Source organism: Arvicanthis niloticus, chromosome 7 (assembly GCF_011762505.2).
Source record: "Arvicanthis niloticus isolate mArvNil1 chromosome 7, mArvNil1.pat.X, whole genome shotgun sequence".
Classification (NCBI taxonomy): Eukaryota; Metazoa; Chordata; class Mammalia; order Rodentia; family Muridae; genus Arvicanthis; species Arvicanthis niloticus.
The window spans coordinates 48,176,791-48,196,868 of NC_047664.1; the positions used below are offsets into that span (position 1 = coordinate 48,176,791).

At 42.1% G+C, this 20,078-nt stretch overlaps 1 protein-coding gene across 11 annotated transcripts in view; it reads right to left on the reverse strand.

The window, feature by feature from the left end:
• The window catches only part of Ldb2 (LIM domain binding 2), a 359,253-nt gene that overhangs the window by 13,984 nt on the left and 325,191 nt on the right, over positions 1-20,078 (reverse strand). For 5 of the 11 annotated variants that reach the window (XM_076938458.1, XM_076938459.1, XM_076938457.1 and 2 more), the window contains one exon: positions 18,668-19,076. The exons of 1 other annotated variant lie outside the window; for it this stretch is intronic. Coding sequence is in view for 6 of the 10 variants with exons in the window: in XM_076938460.1 (XP_076794575.1) it covers positions 19,026-19,076 (51 nt within the window). In the remaining 4 variants the exon portion in view is untranslated. Of the gene's footprint in view, positions 1-17,452; positions 19,077-20,078 lie in introns of those variants that run through there. 5 more of the 11 variants (XM_034509436.2, XM_034509434.2, XM_034509435.2 and 2 more) reach the window with 2 other exon arrangements.

Here is a 20,078-nt window from a genome sequence, read left to right on the forward strand (position 1 = left end):
AGACTCTTGATAAGCTTATCGTTCTGTTCTTGTTCATCTGTGCAAACTTCTTCCCAAGTTCCTGTGGTTCCAGACAACAGTTGAGCCTACTACATTCATCTGCCTGCCTGTCTGCCTATCTATGTATCTATGTATTAATCTATGCTATGTATGTATGTATGAATGTATGCATGTATGCATGTATGCATGTATCTATCTATCTATCTATCTATCTATCTATCTATCTATCTATCTATCTATCTAATCTATCCACCTACAGATCATCCAACTTTCCATCTCTTCACTCACCTACCCCTCCATAATCTAACCCTTCCTTCTTGTTCTACTCCCTAAACTTATTTTCCTGACACTCTGCCTCATTTATAAGCTTCTTGGACACTTGGAACTTATCATATAATTCATGAAAGGGTCTCTAGATTTAGAAGACAAAGTATATTTAAGCTAGAAAATAGTTCACTGCTGAAGAGAAGCTAATTATCTGAACAACATTACGTGGTTTAGTGGAAACACCACACTTATTTGTTTTGGCTCTTTACTTCACCAACAGTGACTCTAAGTGGGGAATTGTTTCTTTTGAGTGTTGGCCGGGCCCTAAAGAAATGTTTATCATAGTGTCAGCTTAGAGTGGCCCTGACTGCAGCACAGCTAGCATTGGAAGATTGACTCATTTTTGAAAGAAGCAACTTCTCTAGGTTGTTGGTAGTGAGATTCTACTCTCTACTTCTACCTGGTGGTGAAGCATTTTAAAAAATATTATGTAGTTCAAATAATGTCTGTGTTTGTTTGTTTGTGTCATCTTTGGGTCACATTGCCTGTGGGCAATGATCTGGGGAAAGGGTATAGATCTCTAGAAGTTCCTTCCAGCTCTGGCTGGTTTTATCAGCTTTTAATACATGTTTAAGAATAAATAAATTGGGCTGAAGAGATGACTCAGCAGTTAAGAGCACTGACTGCTATTCCAGGGTTCCAATTCCCAGCGACCACATGGTGGCTCACAACTATCTGCAATGGGATCTAATGCCCTCTTCTGGTGTTTGAAGACAGCTACAGTATACTCATATACATTAAATAAGTAAATAAATAAATAAATCTTAAAAAATTAAATTTCTTCCAGGGGAAAATCATTGTAGGCTGCAACCCACCAAGGCTTCCCAGAGGAGGAGAAGCCAGGAGGCCAATTATGAGTATTTTTTTTCTTGTAAGCAAACCCTCACACAATGCCTCTAGCTAGTTACTAGCAAGTTTGGCATGTCTGTCTCCCATCTAACTGCAAATGCTGATTGGATTTGTCAGGGTGAAGAGCTGAGCTGCCAGTCAGGGTCTAAACAAGGAAACACATTGATAACACCTCCCAATTTCCTCAGAGACAAATACATAGTGAGTTTCCGATGTTGGTTGAAGGAGGGACAGTACGACTGGGTAGGGATGCGGGGACACACAGGGTCAGTTGAAACTGCTTAGTAACGATGCATCTTTGTTGAGGATCTTTTGGTGCATATCAGGAGTGACTCTCAGAAAGTCCTGTTTCCACTTCTAATTGCTCATGTTTGTTTAGTAGTAAGAAAGGAGTACCATCATGGAATAAATATCCCAGAAATAAAAAAAATGCCATCTTAAAGACCTAATAAGGAAGACCCTTTAAGTGAGCTTATGGAAATCAATTATTAGAATTTCAAAACTCTGAAAATACAGCCAAGACTGCCGTATGGCTGAAGGTGCCTCTGAGTTTCATAAACATAAAAAATAAAAAAGCAAGTGTTGCAGTTGAGAAATATTTATAAACGTGTATTTTCATTATGTGACATTAAAATCAAGGGCAAAGAAATTCCTGTTATTTACACATGTGAACCCCCAACTGCAAAAGTTGTGGCCACAGTGTATGACGGGTACTTTGTTGAAATGAGAAAAGTGTTAACCCTACGAGTAAAAGGCATGGACAGAAAACCTGCTTCAAGTGATGGTAATGTGCTGCTCCCAAAGCATTGGGTTTGGTATCCTCTGAGGTTTTCAGTATCCACTGTGGGTGATAGAATTCATTCCCTGTAGATATGGCAGTCTGTTCTATTTCTGGGATGCGTGGATGGTAGCAACTGTGAAAGTTTTTTATTCATTGTGCTTTGCAGTTCTCAACATTTAGGAAACAACTGCTAAGTCTTATGATTTGAAAGAGATAGCAGACATATTGTCCAAGCTCCAGCTGTGAACATTGGTTGCTATGTAAATCAATAGTGGCTTGTCCTAACTGTTAGAGGTAAGGTAGTCACTCCCTTCCTGGGCTGTTCACAGTTAAGCTCTAGTCAACAGAGACTCCACGCTGAGTGGTAACAATATTAGACATCCATTTTCTAGCTTTGCCGAAATATGAACTGAATATGAGTAAACGAAAGCTACCTCATTTAGGAAAGAAGCCTGGGTTCCTACAATACCTTGTGAGTGCACACCGCTTATGATCTATGGACCTCCTTCTAGGCTTTACCTCAAAAAGTTCTGGATACAAAGCTTTTCATACATGGGCCCTAGAAGATACTTAACATTACACTACCACAATAACTTTGGCTTTAAGGCACATAGAAGGGGTATTATTAGGCAGAGTTCTCTGGGGGAACAGAACTGATAGAATGAATATGTATTAAAAGAGGAATTATTAGGTTGGCTGACGGGATATGAACTGGGTATTCCAAAAAGGGCTTCCTGCATAATGAAGAGACAAGAAACCATCTAATTACACAGCTGATGAGAAAGGAGGTTTCGGCAGGCCCAGTCTAAAGCAGAAGTCCTAAAGGATCCTGGAAGAGCCTCTAGTCTTCAGTCCATGCTGGAAAGCTGATGAATCTGGGTTACAAAGTAAAGAACGGCAGCAACAGGTATAGCTACAGCATAGATGCACTTGCTAACAAGGGGAAAAAGTAGTTAGGCAAAAAGTAACAGTACACCCCATGAAGCTTCTTATATCTGACCCACCCACTGGAGGAAGGCTTTCTGCCACTCTTAATCTATCCAGGAAAACCCCTCAGGGACATGCTCAGAGTCTTGTTAGCTGATTCTATATCTATTCAAGGTGGTATCCAATATTAACTACCAAGAATAGATTACTTTAAAGTCAATTGTTCACATGATAGTACAGGGAATTCAAATCTGATAAAAATTCAGAATGACATCTATCTAACGAAACAGAGTTTGGACCTTATTGTTGGAATGAGGGTGGTGAAATTCTCTGGAGGAACCTTCTGGGCTCTCTGCAGTCTCCTCCTTGGAGTCCAGTCTCTTACAAGTGGGGTGATTTTGAGAAATAAAGGTAAGCACATCTTTTCACTTCTTGCTCCAGTGAGGGTTACACTCCCACCTCCTACTTGGCCTTCCCCCATGTGGAGAAGCAGGCCTCCCTGGGAAGCTCTCAATGCTATATATAGTCTTGGTTTCTTGTTCTAAACTTTATTATAAAAAGTCTTTTAAATGAATAAAACATCACAAATCAAAATGAACTAAACCCAGAGTCTACCCAATTCAATGAAATTCTTTTCTTGATTATTGATACAATGTGAGGTGATTAACCAATATCTGGGTGTCTGAATAGTATTATTTGACAATCAGATTTGATTTAACTTTTATTAATTTTTGTAATTCATAATTGTTCATTAAATATATATTTATGTTGCCTTATGAATAATATAGGAATGATGACTATCATAATGACTATCATAACAACTCAAACCAGAAGAGATACAAAAGCGAATGTTTATAGAAAACATTATTTTCTGACAAATGTATCTGAAAATGAGTTGCTTCTGGCAGGGGAGAGTTCTATCTACTTTTGGTTAGCCCCACTATTTTCCCACTGAGAGGGGTGTGCACCTGCCTTTCTCCCCTTTCAGTCTGTTTAGAAGTGTGTGTCCACCCCTTTTCTCTTGGCAGTTAGAGCTGCCCCTTGATAACTATATGACATGAAAATGGATCTGTGCATTGAACACAAACCCAGGCCCTTATTGTTACAGCATGGGCTGTAAGAACGATTAAGCATGTTCCTCACTTTTCCGAGTGAAGCAGCTGAAGTTGCATTATTTCACCAACTTGTGCTCACCGTCACGAGGTGCTCGCCGTCACGAGGTGCTCGCCGTCACGAGGTTGTCAGGCTCCTGGGCTGAACCTCAGCTCTTTAACCATAAGCAACCAAATAAAGGTTCTCTGGCCTCCGAGTCCCTTATTTTCCCTCGGTCCCTTTCTTTGTGAACTAGGTATCCATGGAAACAACTGAAGATTAATACTCAAAATAGACAATCATCTATTTCTCTCTGAACAATACAGTACAAATCGTGACTGTGTAGGGAAGATGTGAATTCCTGCAAAGATTAGGAAGTGCAGTTAGAGGTGCAGTTGGGAAGGAGGTGGTCAAGGTCATGCCTCCAAACACTCTCTTGATCATCTAAATACAAGATGCATAAAAGGCTGTACACAATATTCTGTAATACAAGGACCCATCAGGTCCCGTGAACACTTCATCTGGTCATTTAACGCACAATTTCTTAAACTTTTTTTTCCCACTCATGATCCCTTCCTTCCTGAGAGATTTTAATATGATCGTAGGCATACAGGTCTGTAAAATAGTTAGATAAATCAAATATTCACTTGTAATAAATCATAAGGAAATTCATTTTAAAATAAGTCTTTGATATGTATCTTGATATTTGCTAAACGTTTGCTTACTAAGGAGGTAGGTGCTATTTATTTTTTACACAAAGAAGTCAAGTTTGGCTGAATCTATGAGCCTGCAGGACACAGAGAATCTTCAGTCTCTTTCAGAGTTGATCGATATTTTGATTTTATATTTGTCAACGTTCAGAGCATTGCTTTGCCTAAATACATAAGACAAAATGAAAGCAATAAGTTTAGGGCCAATTCAGACGTTGTTGGGAATTGTTCTAGTCCCAAGCACAAACGCTTGGGAATGAGTCTTTGTGAAATTCGAGTCAGCAAATCAAATAGCAACTGGAGTAAAAGTCAAATATTCGAAGACCAACCCAAAGGTGTCCTTTCTTAATATTTACGCAGCAAGGAACGAAGGTAGCAGACTACAGAAGCCATGGTTTTCTGTATTTAAACCATTACATTTCTCCTGAGCAGAAGGTTGTACAAACACTGCAGTTCATAACATATTGGAGCCATGGCTTTGAACTGAGGTGCTTCAGGAGGCACTCAGTGACGTCACACGGCACACAACGCAAAGCGCATGTGCAAGGCTGCGGTGGACTCCGCACAACCTGGAGGAGTGCGGTGGAAAGCACCAGCCTCATCGCAGTTTTGATTTTAAGTTAATTTTTGGTTGCCCTTTACTCTTCCTCAGATTTTCATGACTCCCACATTCAGTCACGAGGGTGTGGTCCACAGTTTAAGAAGGTGCGGTTTAATGAATCTGGGACTGGGCCTTGCTGGGCTTCAGTGGTGGTACTGAGTGCTGTATTTCTATGAAAGTAATGACCCGACCCATCATGCCCGGCTGGCTGTAACCAGAGCTGTGGCTGAAGTGAGTAACACCTGGTAGATTCTAACATGCCATAATAGTTTATGCCATCCATACCCTGTATTACCATGGCAAAAGCTTACTCTGAAAGTTTGACTGACATTTTAATCTGAGATAAATACACATCTCTGTAGATACCTAATATATAGTAGTTGGTGTTCATGGAATGTTTGCTTTTCTAAAGATCTACAGGAAATATCTAATTTAATTTTTCTTGCATTTTAGTGTGTGTGTGTGTGTGTGTGTGTGTGTGTGTGAAATGTGGTGATCAGAAGATCACTGAAGAAGTTTGCTCAGTCCTTGTGATACAGTCAAAGCGATGGTCTCCGGGATTGTCTGAACAAATTATTTTTCTCCCTTGATATAAAGGCAGGAACAGTGAGGTCTTAGCACTGTGTCAGATTTTACTGACAGTGATAGCCACGTGCAAGCACACACAGACAGGACTCCCCAGGGCGGGAAAAGCAGGGGTTGGGGTGAGGGAAAGCAAGGTGGGGGGGGGGGAGGGCAGGGTGGGGAAAGATATTTAATAGCAGTGTGTTTGGAGGTGTGTTGGGTTCCTTTTCTCCCTTGGAATTGGGAGGTCTTACAGGGTATTAGAAAATCTGGAAAAAGACAGGAAAGCTGATTGATTGTTAGTAGGTACGCTTTTCTAAAACCCCACTGAACAGCTAGTTCCTTCTGGCTGGGAAAAGCCAACCAAATCTTTGTCTTGGAGAGGAAGAGGAAACAGAAAGAGGGCTGTTTTAATCGTTTACACAAAAAGATTAATGTTAATCTACCTAGACTCACTTGTTCATGTCTGTTTACCTTCTGGGGATCTGACCCCTAACCCCTAACTTCCACTGTGTGGGACCTGGAGGTTGAACTCAGGTTGTCTGACTAGACAGCGAATATCATTACCTGCTGAGTTATCTTGCAGGTCCATTAATTTAATTTAACATAAACGTGTGGGATAAGAATTATAATATTCATGTATATAGGAGGTCAATGAGAAATTATGTGGTTTCCACAAAAATCAGAACTGCATAAAGAGGCTGGACTTAACCATAGGTCTGGTTTCTCTGTGCATGTGTGAAAGATCCTGCTTCCTCATTTCTCTTATATCTTAGTAAATAGTATTGGTCTGTTCGTGTAGATTTTGTACTTTTAAAAATTAAGATTCGCTGTCAGTGTTAAAAATGTTAACTAAATAATGATGACCAAGTAGACACAACCAGACAACATTAGAAGGTGAGTCAACAGAATCATTCTTGTTAACAGTAGAAAAGGAAGAGGTACATTTTATTATCTGTTTAGTGGACTAAGTGGCATTTGTTGAGATTTAATTTCCACTAGTAATTACATTTAAAACATTAGAAAACTTAGCATGTTACAGAATTGACATCACACGAAAGGAAGAGACGGTGGGAGAGATGTCATTGAAGCCAGGAGCGATTTGCAGTGTGCGCTGTTGTGGCCAGCACTCGCCACTGCTTAAACGTTGGCCAGGGCATTGAACAAAGAAATGAAAACAAAGGCGTATCCACAGAAAGAAAAAGAACTATCAGTGTTTATGGAAGAGCTGATTACATACTTTTTAAAAATAGCGCAGGGGAGTGGAAGAAGAAACTATTAAAAATAATTGGAAATCCATAAGGCTGTCCGATTAAGACACCAATGCACAGAAAAAAAATAGAACGGGAAAAGAATGTATCAGTTTTATGAACAAGGACTTTTTTCAACCCGTGTTTACAATAATTCTGATTTTCACTTTTGTGATAGTTACTTAGTTGAACATTTTGAAGTGTTAAGTGGTTAAATACTTTGTTTATATTTCTATTAATTTAAAAACATGATGACTTGTGCCTGCTTGTGTGGTGGTGGCGGTAGTGGTGTGTGTGTGTGTGTGTGTGTGTGTGTGTGTGTGTGTGTGTTTGAGCTCTCTTCCTCTCAGAGCCATTCGGATATCCATGATCCTCTCTCTTGGAAATATGAAACAAGTCACCTGGCACTTCACAGGCAGCACCACCTTCTTGCATTATGTATTTGAAAGGAAAGACAAAAAAAAAAGGAAAGGAAGGAAGGAAGGAAGGAAGGAAGGAAGGAAGGAAGGAAGGAAAGAAGGAAGGAAGAAAGGAAACCTATGTCATTAGGACCAGAGACATCAATTTAACTAATAAAGATAATTCATTCTCTTCTGTTTCTTTGTTTGTTTGTTTGTTTTTACCATTTAGTTTACTTTTATTTATATGTACAGACAGGTGTCTGAGGAGGCCTGAAGAGGTAGTCAGATTCCCTGGACCTGGAGTTACAGATTGTGCTGGCTAGTTTTATGCCAACTTGACATAAGCTAGAGTCACTTGTGAAGCAGGAGCCTTTATTGAGAAAATGTCCCTATAAGACTGTCCTGTAGGTAAGCCTATGGTGCATATGTTAGATTGATGAATGAAGGGCCCAGCTCACTGTAGATAGTGCTACCCCTGGGCTCATGGTCCTGGATGTTATAAGAAAGCAAGCTGAGAAAATCATGAGGAATCAAGCCAGTAAGTAGCACTCTTCTATAGCTTCTGTGTTAGCTCCAGCCTCCAGGTTCCTGCTCAGCTCGAGTTTCTGCCTTGACTTTTTTTAATGATGAACTACAAGGCAAAACAAACCCTATCTACCAAAAGTAGGCATGACGCTTTATCACAGCAATGGAAAAGTAACTAAGAAACAGGTGGTTGTGAGCTGTGCCATGTAGTTGCTGGGAACTGAGTTTAGGTCTTCTGCAGGAGTGACGAGCTCCTAACCACTGAGCTATCGCCAGTCCCATGACCTGCTTTAAAAAAAAAGAAATACTATGATATATATATATATATATATATATATATATATATATATATATATCATATATATCATAGACACACACACACATACACACACACACACACAAACACACACACACACACACACACACACACACATATATATATATATATATATATATATATATATATATATATGACAGCTTTACAATAATGTTGTCTTTTTCTAGCTAGGCTGAAAGGGTAATTAGTGTGACATTTTTGGCTATTGATGGGCATGGTGACCAGCTATGGTCATGGTTCAGTGAGAAGCACCCGTCTTGGAGATTTCTCTTATTGACACACTGACATTGTGACACATTGTAAAAAAAATCCCTCTAGATACTCAGGGAAAATGCAAGACCCTCAAACCCAGACTTGACTGTCTCAAAGTACAAATGTCCACCACTGTTGCTAATTGCTCACTTGTCTTGGCCCAGTCTCCATTTATTGGTCCAGATGAGTGAATCCTTGGATGTCTGTGCTACCTTCCCATTTGGACAGTGTTTGGTGGCTTGCTTCCCCCACCCCACCCCAATGCCATTGGGGACATTGTGATGAAGGACCAGTGGTGGCGTGAGAGGCAGGTATCCAAACTCCAAGTCCTCAGGAATTGTTCTGGATCCCATAATCTAATGCTTGGTTGTTCCCTGTTACCAACTTTTACCTGTGGATCTTATTTGAAGTATCAGTTCAAAGCTGTTAAGGCAACAGAGAGAATACAGGCTTGTAGTGAGTCACACGGCCATGTTCAGGCATCTACTTTGTTACCCACCAGCCTGGTGTCCTTGGGCATCTTTCTGAATACCTGTCTTTTTTCTTTTGTTTCCTAACCAGTTCACCAATGCTATTCGTGCCTTCCTCCCCCAAGACAGGTTCGAGGATTAGAATCAATCTATGCAAAACACTTGGGATCCAAAGAGATGCTTCATGCAGGGAGCTTTTATGTTTCACACAAACTGGTTTTGCTATGAATTTGGGTGAGTCTGCTTGAAACCAGGGAGCTGCCCAGGACTGGGAATGATCAGTGCTAATCTAGGTCTAAGGGAAATGGGATGTAGGGCCATTAGTTATTATGGGGAAACAGCTACCACTAGAAAGCTTTATAGTTTAGTGAGTTTAGTGCAAGACGTCCCCTCCCTGTGCCCTGCTCGCTCCTACACCGAGGCTGCTGTATTGAGGACTGTGTTTGTTTGTTTGTTTGTTTTTCTCCCAAGCTTCTGCATGGAAGCTCTCAGCAGAAGCTTACAAGTTTCCAGGTCCTGTTAGTACAGATAGCAGGGAGGAAGGCCTTGGCAGATTCCCCCACAGAGCCTAGGTTTCCCACAAGTTTCACTATAAAATAAAAGTGTTCATTTTGTGGCAGTGCTGTCTAAGCTAGACCTGTAGATGTTTATTCCATGAAAACAGTTTCATGCTCATTCCTGGACTGTGGTAGATTTCTTGTAAGGCACCCATACTTTTGTTGAAACATAACAGAAGAATCTGCAACCCTCCAAAGAGTGAACAACTACTTTGAACAACAACAAAACAAATTAATACTGGGGAAGGAATGGCTTTTTTATCATAGTGGCTTGAGTCTATACTCAAAGGAAAGGAACTTAGGGTACAGTGTGTGGGCTGTGGGAGGCACAATACTCTTGATGCTTAATTGAGCAATAGGCATTTTCAGAAGATTTGTGGAGGTTACCAGAAGGAGATATGGGGGAGAAGAGGAGAGGGGAGGAGAAGGGAAGAGAGGGGAGGAGAGGGGAGGAGAGGGGAGGAGAGGGGAGGAGAGGGGAGGAAAGGGGCTTAGAGGGGAGGGGATGGAAAGGGGGAAGGAGGGGGAGGGAAGGGGGAGGAGAGACGGGGAGAGGGGAAGGAAAAGGGAGGGGAGGGAAGGGGGAGGAGAGAGGAGGAGAGGGGAGGAAAAAGGAAGAGGAGGGGAGGGAATGGGAGAGGAGAGGAGAGGAGAGGAGAGGGGAGAGGGGAGAGAGGAGAGGGGAGAGGGGAGACGGGAGAGGGAAGAGGGGAGAGGGGAGGAGAGGGGAGAGGGGAGGGGAGGGGAGAGGGGAGGGGAGAGGGGAGGGGAGGGGAGGGGAGGAGAGGAGAGGAGAGGAGAGGAGAGGAGAGGAGAGGAGAGGAGAGGAGAGGAGAGGAGAGGAGAGGAGAGGAGAGGAGAGGAGAGGAGAGGAGAGGAGAGGAGAGGAGAGGAGAGGAGAGGGGAAGGGGTTTTCCCTATCCAATGAGGTGAAATTCTAGAATGACCAGAAACCAGCAACAAATAGGGATGGGGGATGAGACCTTTGAGAGAGTCTCTTCAATTCTCTTGATTTATAATTTTCATAACATTTCACTATCATTTTACAACTTCTCAGCATCAAGTTTGTTAAACATGTTCATCTAAACACCAACCATGTACTTGTATTAGTTTTTCTTCAATACTCAAACTCCTTTAGGGTCTCAAATACCACCTTGATGCTACTGATCGAGAACAGGTGAGAACAGACAGTAAGTTCAGGTAAGCAAGCAGAGCCTCCAGTGTGTACGAGCATCAGTCCATGATTCCTCTACCCACCTCATGAAATCTTTCCCACCGTGTGCTTGCCTTTACTCCAGCATTTTCCTAGAACTTAGAAAAGCTGACAGAGCATCAGAATTTCCCCTGCATGGGTTTAAACTTGACATTGATGTTTTCTACCTGCCTGACCTTGGAAAAGTAATTTTACCTCTCTAAACTTTGTCAAGAAAACACTGGCCTTCTTCCTGGTTTGGAGAAGACAGAATGAGATGCAAAGCACAGAAGATCATTGGGAACATTGTTTAAGGACCCCGCACTTCTAAGATCCTATAACTTTAATTTTCTGTGTTTTGTTGCATGTTACTTGTTCTTTATCTGAAAGGAATTTATAAGCACATTATGATGTGGATACCAGATACAAGAGTATCTTTTAAGTTGTTTGGTGGAAAAGCTCTTAGCAATTATTTACAAACTTATTAGTGATTGTATAATTATTCTAATAGGATATTTAGAGGGTAGTTGACAAATTACAAATAATGGGTTAATAAACTACAATGTATTCCATAAGAGAATTACATAAAAATTGAAACTGTGTATTCAAAGAATTCTTAATGAGCTGACTCATAGTATTATGTAATACAAAGCACACGGTGTGTGACTGTTAATTTTATATCTGGCCAGTACTGTAACTCATTTGAGCCAAGAAGAAAGGCTGGAAGGTTATCCATTAAAGTATTGGTAAATCAGGGAGGTTGAATTGCAACAGGCCCTGATACCTGCTGAGGGGGTGACTGACTTAGAACCTAGCACATAAACCCAAACACTTCCCATAATGGGAACAAAAACCTAATCCATCAAAGACCTGGTCCATAATTCTAGGATCCAGGAAGGTCTCAAAAATACTAACCTTGTTTTTTTTTTTTTTTTTTTTCTTCTATAGTTTAGCTTGTCTCTAACTGTTCTAACTGAAGTTTGTCAACCAGGATGGTGTGTGTGTGTGTGTGTGTGTGTGTGTGTGTGTGTGTAAAAGACAAAGGATGGTGAGGTGGCTCGAGGCTGTATAATTTAGCCAAGTTCCCCACACAGTTGCCAGCCAGCAATACAGACTTTCTATTGTCTTTAAGAGTGTCTGCATATATTCTATGGTGGAGTTACCCCATAACATTCTGGAGTCCCTCATGAGATTTCCAGAAGCTGAGACACTGGGTCACTTGGAGATTCAGATCTCCTGCACCAATATCAAGGGAGAACAGTTTGTAAAGGGACACAGTCTGAAGCATTCCAGCATCCAAGGAACTTCTCCTCCTCTCTCTGTCAACCTAGAGGCTTCTGACACCCCCATCATAAAGGTAAATGGAAAACTATAGAAAGTTTCCTGGATTTGTTGCCTCAATAGCTAAGTCTGTTTGTGGTCCCTTCTGCACTGGACACTTAGAGAAGGCTGTGTTTCTAATTGCAGTATCTAGGATGTGAGATGCCACCAGATTCCCTGGCATCACTGTGGGTGGTAGCCACAGCTTGCTGCCTTTATTTCTACTTGTCTGTGTGTCTCTGTGTGTTTCTGCGAGTTCTGTTGATTGGAGAAACAGTCTTGAAATGGGAGAGTGAGTGAGCAGTCCCAAGACTTAGTTAAAGTGAATGTTAAAATACTCCAAGGAGGGTTTTGTGGATGAGGATGGAATATATCAACTAATGGCTTCTCTGATATGAGACCCACCGCCTGGTTTAAGACCTGTAACTTTTATTGGAAATCTAAATTCTTTTGGCTTAGCCAGGTCAACCAAGTCAACCAAAGAACCCTAAAATCTCTGCCTATTCTCTCAGATCCACTGGAAACTGAAATTGATTGTCTCTTTCTGTATACTCCAGGTCAGTCCTGTCCTGTGGAGATATATAAAAAGTCTACACTCTGGCTGAGCTCCTACCTGGTCCCACCACTGTGAATAATCCATTGTGGATGCCCATTCTAGAGAAGCCATTGATAATTCTGGCTACAGTAGGCACCTGACACTCTAAGTGTAAACTTCTCAGCAGAGTCCTCTTCTCCAAGGGGAAAAGTGTAAGAATAAATTATTCTTTTGATTCACTACGTTGTGGATAGACTTGCTATGCAACCATACACAACTAGATAAAGAGTTAAAATATCTGCAAAGAGTACACACATAAGTGACTTTCAAGAACCAATGAATCAAAACCTAAAATGGTGAGGCAAAGAGAGGAAGAGGTCTTTCAGCAGCTCACCAGAGACTAATAAATACAGAGGCGGTTGCTCACAGCTAACCATTGGACTGAGCACAGGGAACCCAATAGAGAAGTCAGAGAAAGGACTGAAGGAGCTGAAGGGGTTTGTAACACCATAGGAAGAACAACAGTATCAACCAACCAGACCTCCCAGAGCTCCAAGGGACTAAACTATCAGCCAAAGAGATATGGAGGGATCCACGGCTTGAGCCGCATATGTAGTAGAGGATGGACTTGTCTGACATCAATAGGAGGAGAGTCTCTCGGCCCTGTGAAGGCTTGATCTCCCAGTGTAGGAGAATGACAGGGCAGTGAGGTGCGAGTGGGAGCACCCCCATAGAAGCAGGGAGAGAGGGATGGAATGGGGGGGGTTTCAGAGGGGAAACCAGGGAAGGGGATAAACATTTGAAATGTAAATACATAAAATAATCAATAATAATAATAAAAAAAAACAAGCCCTGTCTAGATGTTTTTGTGTGTTTGATTTTGGCTCTTCTGCTGATGTACTTACAGCTAATGTTATAGCCAAACAATGTAGTACTCTAGAAAAACATCCACGATTTATGGTTTAAGAACATATTACTTGTTACCTACGGTGCATACCAACATGGCCAGTTCATCCAAGACTATGTGTCTGCCTGGATAGCCTCCATAAAACCCACGATGCTCTGATTCTGCTATATAGTTGGCCCCTTTCCCCTCAGATTTGCCTTCAACAGGTGGGGTGGAAACCATCTTGCCTGGAAGGTCCTGGCACCCTCACTTCCCGTGGGCATGGGCCCCAGCCAATGACAGATTGATAGAGGTATACAAAAGTTGGCTTCTGGCATATGAGGAGTCACTCTGTAATGAGGATTATTCTTCCATATTCTCCTCTCAAGGAAGGGCCTGTGACATAGCCCAGAGGTTCGCAGCTTTCCTTGGTTGTACTTCCTTGGTCAATATGCATTTCCCATTCCCTTGGTGGTTGGTCTCCATACAACCCCATCCCCTTCCACTGCAAACCCCATGCCTCCAAATTTCAGCCCCAAACTCACCTTTTTAGAACCCTATGTTAAGTATTCTCTTTTAGATTTCTCTTGAATTCCAGAATGTGCTAAGAAACTTAAATTGTCTAGGTATTGGGTAAGGGTATTGAAAATGCTCAACAAATGATAATAGCTCCGTCCTCCTTATTGGCATAAAGTGGAAAAATGTGAGGAATTTCCTTAAACATAAATAGTACTCAAGTGAATTTTCTAAACTCAACATATGAAGATTTTAAAAAGTATCTGAGAGACATGGGGCCATTAATATTTATGCATACTGTATGGAGTGAGTAAGGAGCTGTGCCAGTAGGATCTGTGAGTTCTCTCGGTGATTCGTTGCCTCTCCATTTGATGATAAGTATGGATCAGTCCCTGAGTTCCCAGGCTGTCCTTAGCATAGAGTTCAGTAGAGCAAGTGTGATGTATCTATGGCAAAACCACAGTGGATAGGTTTCTTTTGCCTTTTGAGCCTGTGCCTATCCTACTTCTCACCCACAGATCTGAAGAGTAACTGTAGAAGGCATTAGAACCACAGCAGGGAGCTAACAGAGAGAGGCTGGAGGCTTCATGCTCTGTCCCAGTCTACTGCTTCAGCAGCAAGGTGTCCTGTACTGTGGTTTCAACGTATCTCCACAACTCCACATATTAGAAGCTTAGTCACTAGTGAAGCAGTGTCGAGAGGTGGGGCCTTTAAGACTTGATAAGGATAGCTACACTCATGAACTCATGGCAGCTATGGTTGCCTGCACAAGATCGAGCCAGTCAGCATTCTAACAGGAAGCAGGGAGGCACACAGGAACCCTCACCCATAACTGAGGAGCTAGTGACAGTTGACAGCTTCTAGGGAAGAGAAGGTTAGGTTTTTAAGAATGTGGCCTCTAGTGGGGCCACATACTTCTGTGGATGAACACACACTCAGGAATATATGGGCAGCACCAACAGATTTTACTGGGTTATTAAAACAAAAAAGGAGGACATTGAATTGGGAGGGGGTGGCAAGTTAAGGGAGTGGACCTGGGAGCAATTGGGGGTAAACTCTTCCCAAGGATCAAATACATTGAATGACATCCTCAAAGAATAAAAAAAAATATGATGTTAAAAGTAAGTGGAAACTTAGAAGGGGGAATAAAATAGTCAAAAGAGGCAGATGGAGGGAGGGATCTGGGAGGGAGAGAGGATGGAGAGGAGAATTGGGGCTTCAGGATCTGGTGAGGGGAGAGACAGGAGAGATGGCCATATGAAAATGAATGGAAACCTGAAGCTGATAGGGGTGGGGGGCATCTCCAGGATGAGACAAAGACCTGGGATAAGGTAGGTGCCCAAGAATCAATGGAGGTGATCTCAGCTGCGACTCACAACACTGGGGATACAGAACCTGAGAAGGCCACCTCCTGTAGCCAAGCAGGAACCCCAGTGGAGTGATAGGAACATCAACCCACCCATAAAACTTTCAACCCAAAATTTACCCTGTCTACAAGAAATGCAGGCATGGGAGATGGAGCAGAGACTGAGGAAATGGCCAACCAATAGCTGGTCCAACTTGAGACACATCCCATGCACAAGCACCAATCCCTACTACTATTAATGATACTCTCTTATGCTTGCAGACAGGAGCCTAGCATGGCTGTCCTCTGAGAGGCCCCATCCAGCAGCTGACTCAGACAGATGCAGATACTCACAGCCAAACAGTGGGTGGAGCTTGGGGACTCTTATGGGAGAATAGGAAGAAGAACTGGGGGTCCAGGGGGGGGATAGGAATGCCACAGGAAGATGAACAGAATCAACTAACCTGGACCCTTGGAGCTCTCTTTGGTTAGTTTGAATCACTAACCAAAGTATGTACATAGGACCTAGGCCTCCCCACATATATGTAACAGATGTGAAGCTTGGTCTTCATGTGAGTTACAAGCAACTGGAGTAGGGGCTACCCCAAAAGCTGTTGCCTGCCTGTGGGACATGTTCTTCTAGCTGGGCTACCTTGTCTGGCCTCAGTGAGAGAGGACATGCCTAGCCTCATAGAGATTTGAAGTGCTAGGGTGGTGGGATACCTTGGGTGGGTACCTGCCTAGAGGAAAAGGGTAGAGGAGATAAGGGAAGGACTGTGGGAGGGGGTGACAGGGAGGGGCAGTGAGAGGGATATAAAGTGAATAAGTAAAAAATAAAAAAAATAAAAAGCAACAATATTATTAGAGTTCTGCTTCTATGAATTATGTATGTTACATTATCACAGGAGTGGGTTAGCCATCCTGGGAGTGGGAGTCTCATAAAGGGAGTTCCATCTCCTTCTTCCTCTTCCTATAGTGACTCTTACCCTTTCACCACCTGCCTTGGGGTGACACAGGAATACTCTTGCCAGACAATGACACTTTAGTGTCATACTTCCAACCCTCAGTGTTGATAAGAAAATGTCTTCTCTTTATAAATAATCCAGGTTGTGGCATTTTGTTATAGCAACACAGACTAGATAAACATACCCATCTTCACTTTGGCCCAGTGTTTCCCTTGACACAGGATGTAGACCAGAGGCAGGAGTGTGCTTTTCAGGATCTGACAGAGGCATAAGTAGTCAATACCCTGCCTGCCCTAGGTAGTATTCCTGAGCCTAGGAAGATGGGTTGGCATGAGTCTTAGGCTATCATTTTAAAGGTAACCAATCCATTTTTTCACTGTCATCTTTATTAAGTAATATACACATTATTACAGCTAGGAAATTGTTGATTGTCAAAAGAATCTTGAAAACCCATCTTTAAAAAAAACATTTTATTAATTCTTTATGAATTTCACACCATGCACCCCCATCTTACACATCTCTCCATCTCTTTGTACCTGCCCTCTGCCATTGTAACCTCCCTACCCAAAGAAAATTAGAATTAAAATTAAATTAAAACAAAACAAAACCCATCACATTATGGCAGCTGTTGTTTCTTTGTTACAATGTGTCACACAGTATACCTTTTTGTCCAACCAACTTTACTTGCAAATGTTCACTGCAATAATTCATTAGTCTGTTTACAGATGGGGTAGATGTTGGGGTAGGCCAACTCAAAGTTCTGGATCTGGGCCTGGCTGGTAGCTGAGTTGGTCAGCCTGCCTGCTCTCTAACACTGTCCCAGCTAGCTTCCCATTGCCATAGCTAGTAAGGGGGAGGGCCAGCTCTCCTGCCTCTTTTTATGTGACTGGTTACCTGTGAGTGTATTCTATCTCAGAGAAGTTGGTGGGCGGTGAGCCTGTTTCACATGGGTATTATCAGTCCATTTAGAGTCTGGATATTAAATCCAATCTTGACACTTCTTATCATTGTGAGCAGATGGATTCACAGGTACTCACACCAACAGCCAGATTCACTTACTTTGGTCATTAACACAGTTTATTATTGGCACACTTACCAGTAAAGCATACATAAAATACAGCTGTTTTATGACACACGGAGCCACTGTGTCTTTACATGTATAGAGGAACATATTAATATGCAAATGGAAAAATTAGTTCTCTTATAAAGTTTCACATAAATACACTGAACTTGCCCCAAAAGAAAAGTTGCCATAAAAGAAACAGGTGAAGGATTTACAAAATATTACACAGGAAATATAGCATAAAAAAACCCCACCAAAACTCAGTCAACTAAGATACAATTAAAATAAGAAGAAATAAAAAGTTTCAGATTTATTAAGCTTCCCACAAAATTAATGGATTACATGGCTTGAAAATATTCGGACCCATGGCAAGTTTACAAATGCATACATTTCTCAGGGTCCGTTTGTCTTTGTGTACATAATAAAATCTACCCATATATCTTTGATGATTCCTTGTTTCAGTGCTTGGCCTAAATTGAAACAACTCAGATTCAAGAACCAGTTAGCTTCAGCTTGCCAGAAAGTCACCTAGCTGTGTTTTCTTAGGGATCTTGCCACATGGAAACCAATGGAAAGTGGAAAGGGCGGGGGAGTTACATTTAAATTACTTTCCCAAAATGGATATTTTTTTTTTCTTTTTTTACTGAAACAAGAAACTCTCAACTGCAAGTCAAAAAGCAGAAAATATTTTACAATATTAAAAAGTCATCTGTAGTTGGGGTCGGCATGTTACTGAGATCCTGAGCACGTTTGGACAGCATGGCCTTCGTAGGGTGCATGGACAGGAAGTTCAACACATGGGGGAGGTAAGACCGTGCCAGGAGGTGCGTGAGCCTCTGCTGCTTCTAATTACCATCAAGGACAATGTCTATACTTCTTGTGAAGGCCTCCAAGGAGAGGCCATGGAGGCTCATTTGAACGATCCTCTCAATTAAAAAGGGGAAAAAAATGCAAGAAAGAAAATCAGGTCATTATGTTTAGAAATAGATGTTTGCATGGAAACGTTTTGCTTGTGTGTTTTAAATTTCATCTCTTTTCTCTTCTGATAGTAGAGATTTGGGACTGGAATTCTACCCCATGGGACTATGGACAGCAAAATCAGGTGCCAGTGGCCCATCTTACTGGGAAGCCTGGGGTGGGGGGTTTTCTGATTTGGTCTCTTGCGTGGCGGGAGGTTTACTGTTCCACGGGCTGTTGTTCCCCAGGGCAGGTGAATTGTTGAAGTCTTCTTCGTCGTCCATGCCGTTGGCCGCATCATACTGCGTGTTTTCTAATCTAGTGATTAGCCTTTCGTCCTCGTCCCCAAACTCACCTCCCATCAGAGTTGGCTCTCCTACCACCATCACATCCTGTGAACAGCAGCTGACATTATTACAGGGAAACCTTAGGGGAGACAAGCTCAGCTTAAAACAACAGTGGGAGGAGCTTGGGGGACCTAGGACAGACACACTCTGTGCGCTGCACAACAGGGTCAAGTCTCAATGTCGGGGGGGCCGAGACGCATATTGGATTTCTACAGGAAATAAACATCGCCTCCTGATGTGTAACAACCACGCGAGTTTATGTCCTTAGTGCGCAGCCTGACACCGGAGAGCGAGCAATGCTAGCAATCTGCAGAAATAAAAAAATGGATTTTTCAAAATTAAAAAAATCCACGCTTTGAACTTGCTGACCCGGGGCACTTTTGAGAGGGCTATGGAACCTTTTTGGAAAATATTTCCAAAAAATTGTCACCTCCAATGAGGGTTTGTGAGTGGCCCTGTCAACTTGCAGAAACCTTACACACTGGTAGGTAAGGTACCATTCTGCAATACCCACACAACTCATTCCAAATGTTTACTCTGTCCCCAAAATGATATACACTTTAATTGAAGACAGAATTCCTCTCTTCTCTACTCTGCCAGGTCCTTTTATGCAGCCAATATCCTTGACATTCTGCTACTTAATTATGGTAATTAATTTAGGTAAAGTTTTCGATAAAAACAATGTTCACACTGATTTGACAATTTGCATAGCTAATTAAGTCATTAGCAAAAACCTGCTGATTGCCAACAAGCCCTGAATTTACCATCTGTTATTTCATGGTGCCTGTCACCTATCTCCACACAGGCAACCCTGCTACCAATCTGGGCAGTAAAGAGAACCAGTCCATCCAGCTGGTACCATAAAAGAAAGATGAAGAGCAAGCTAATTATAATTACTTCAGTGGAGCTGGTAGTCATCAGGGATGGGGGCATGCAAGAAGAATCCAAGTAATCACTCTTTTAAGTATAAATTGTCCTTCCATGCAAACAAGAAAGCCACCTACTGTAGCTGGGAGCTCCGGTAGAAGCCACAGCTGGAAAAGCCCAGGCCCAGAGTCAGGGTTAGGGCTACACACAAGACAGAACTCCAGCTTCTCTGTTCAAAGGGAGGATTCTAGAGGGATGACCCAGGTGTGGGACAGGCTAATCTGTCAGGTAGTTTCTTCCGAGTAGAATCTAAGCAGTATTTACTTAAAGGTTCAGGGCCTGAAGAGAGTGAATTGCTCTCAGCCTTTAGGAAGCAGGGAAAAAACAAAACAAAAACAAAACAAAACGAAACAAAAAACCCGACTTGCTAGGCCAGCTACAT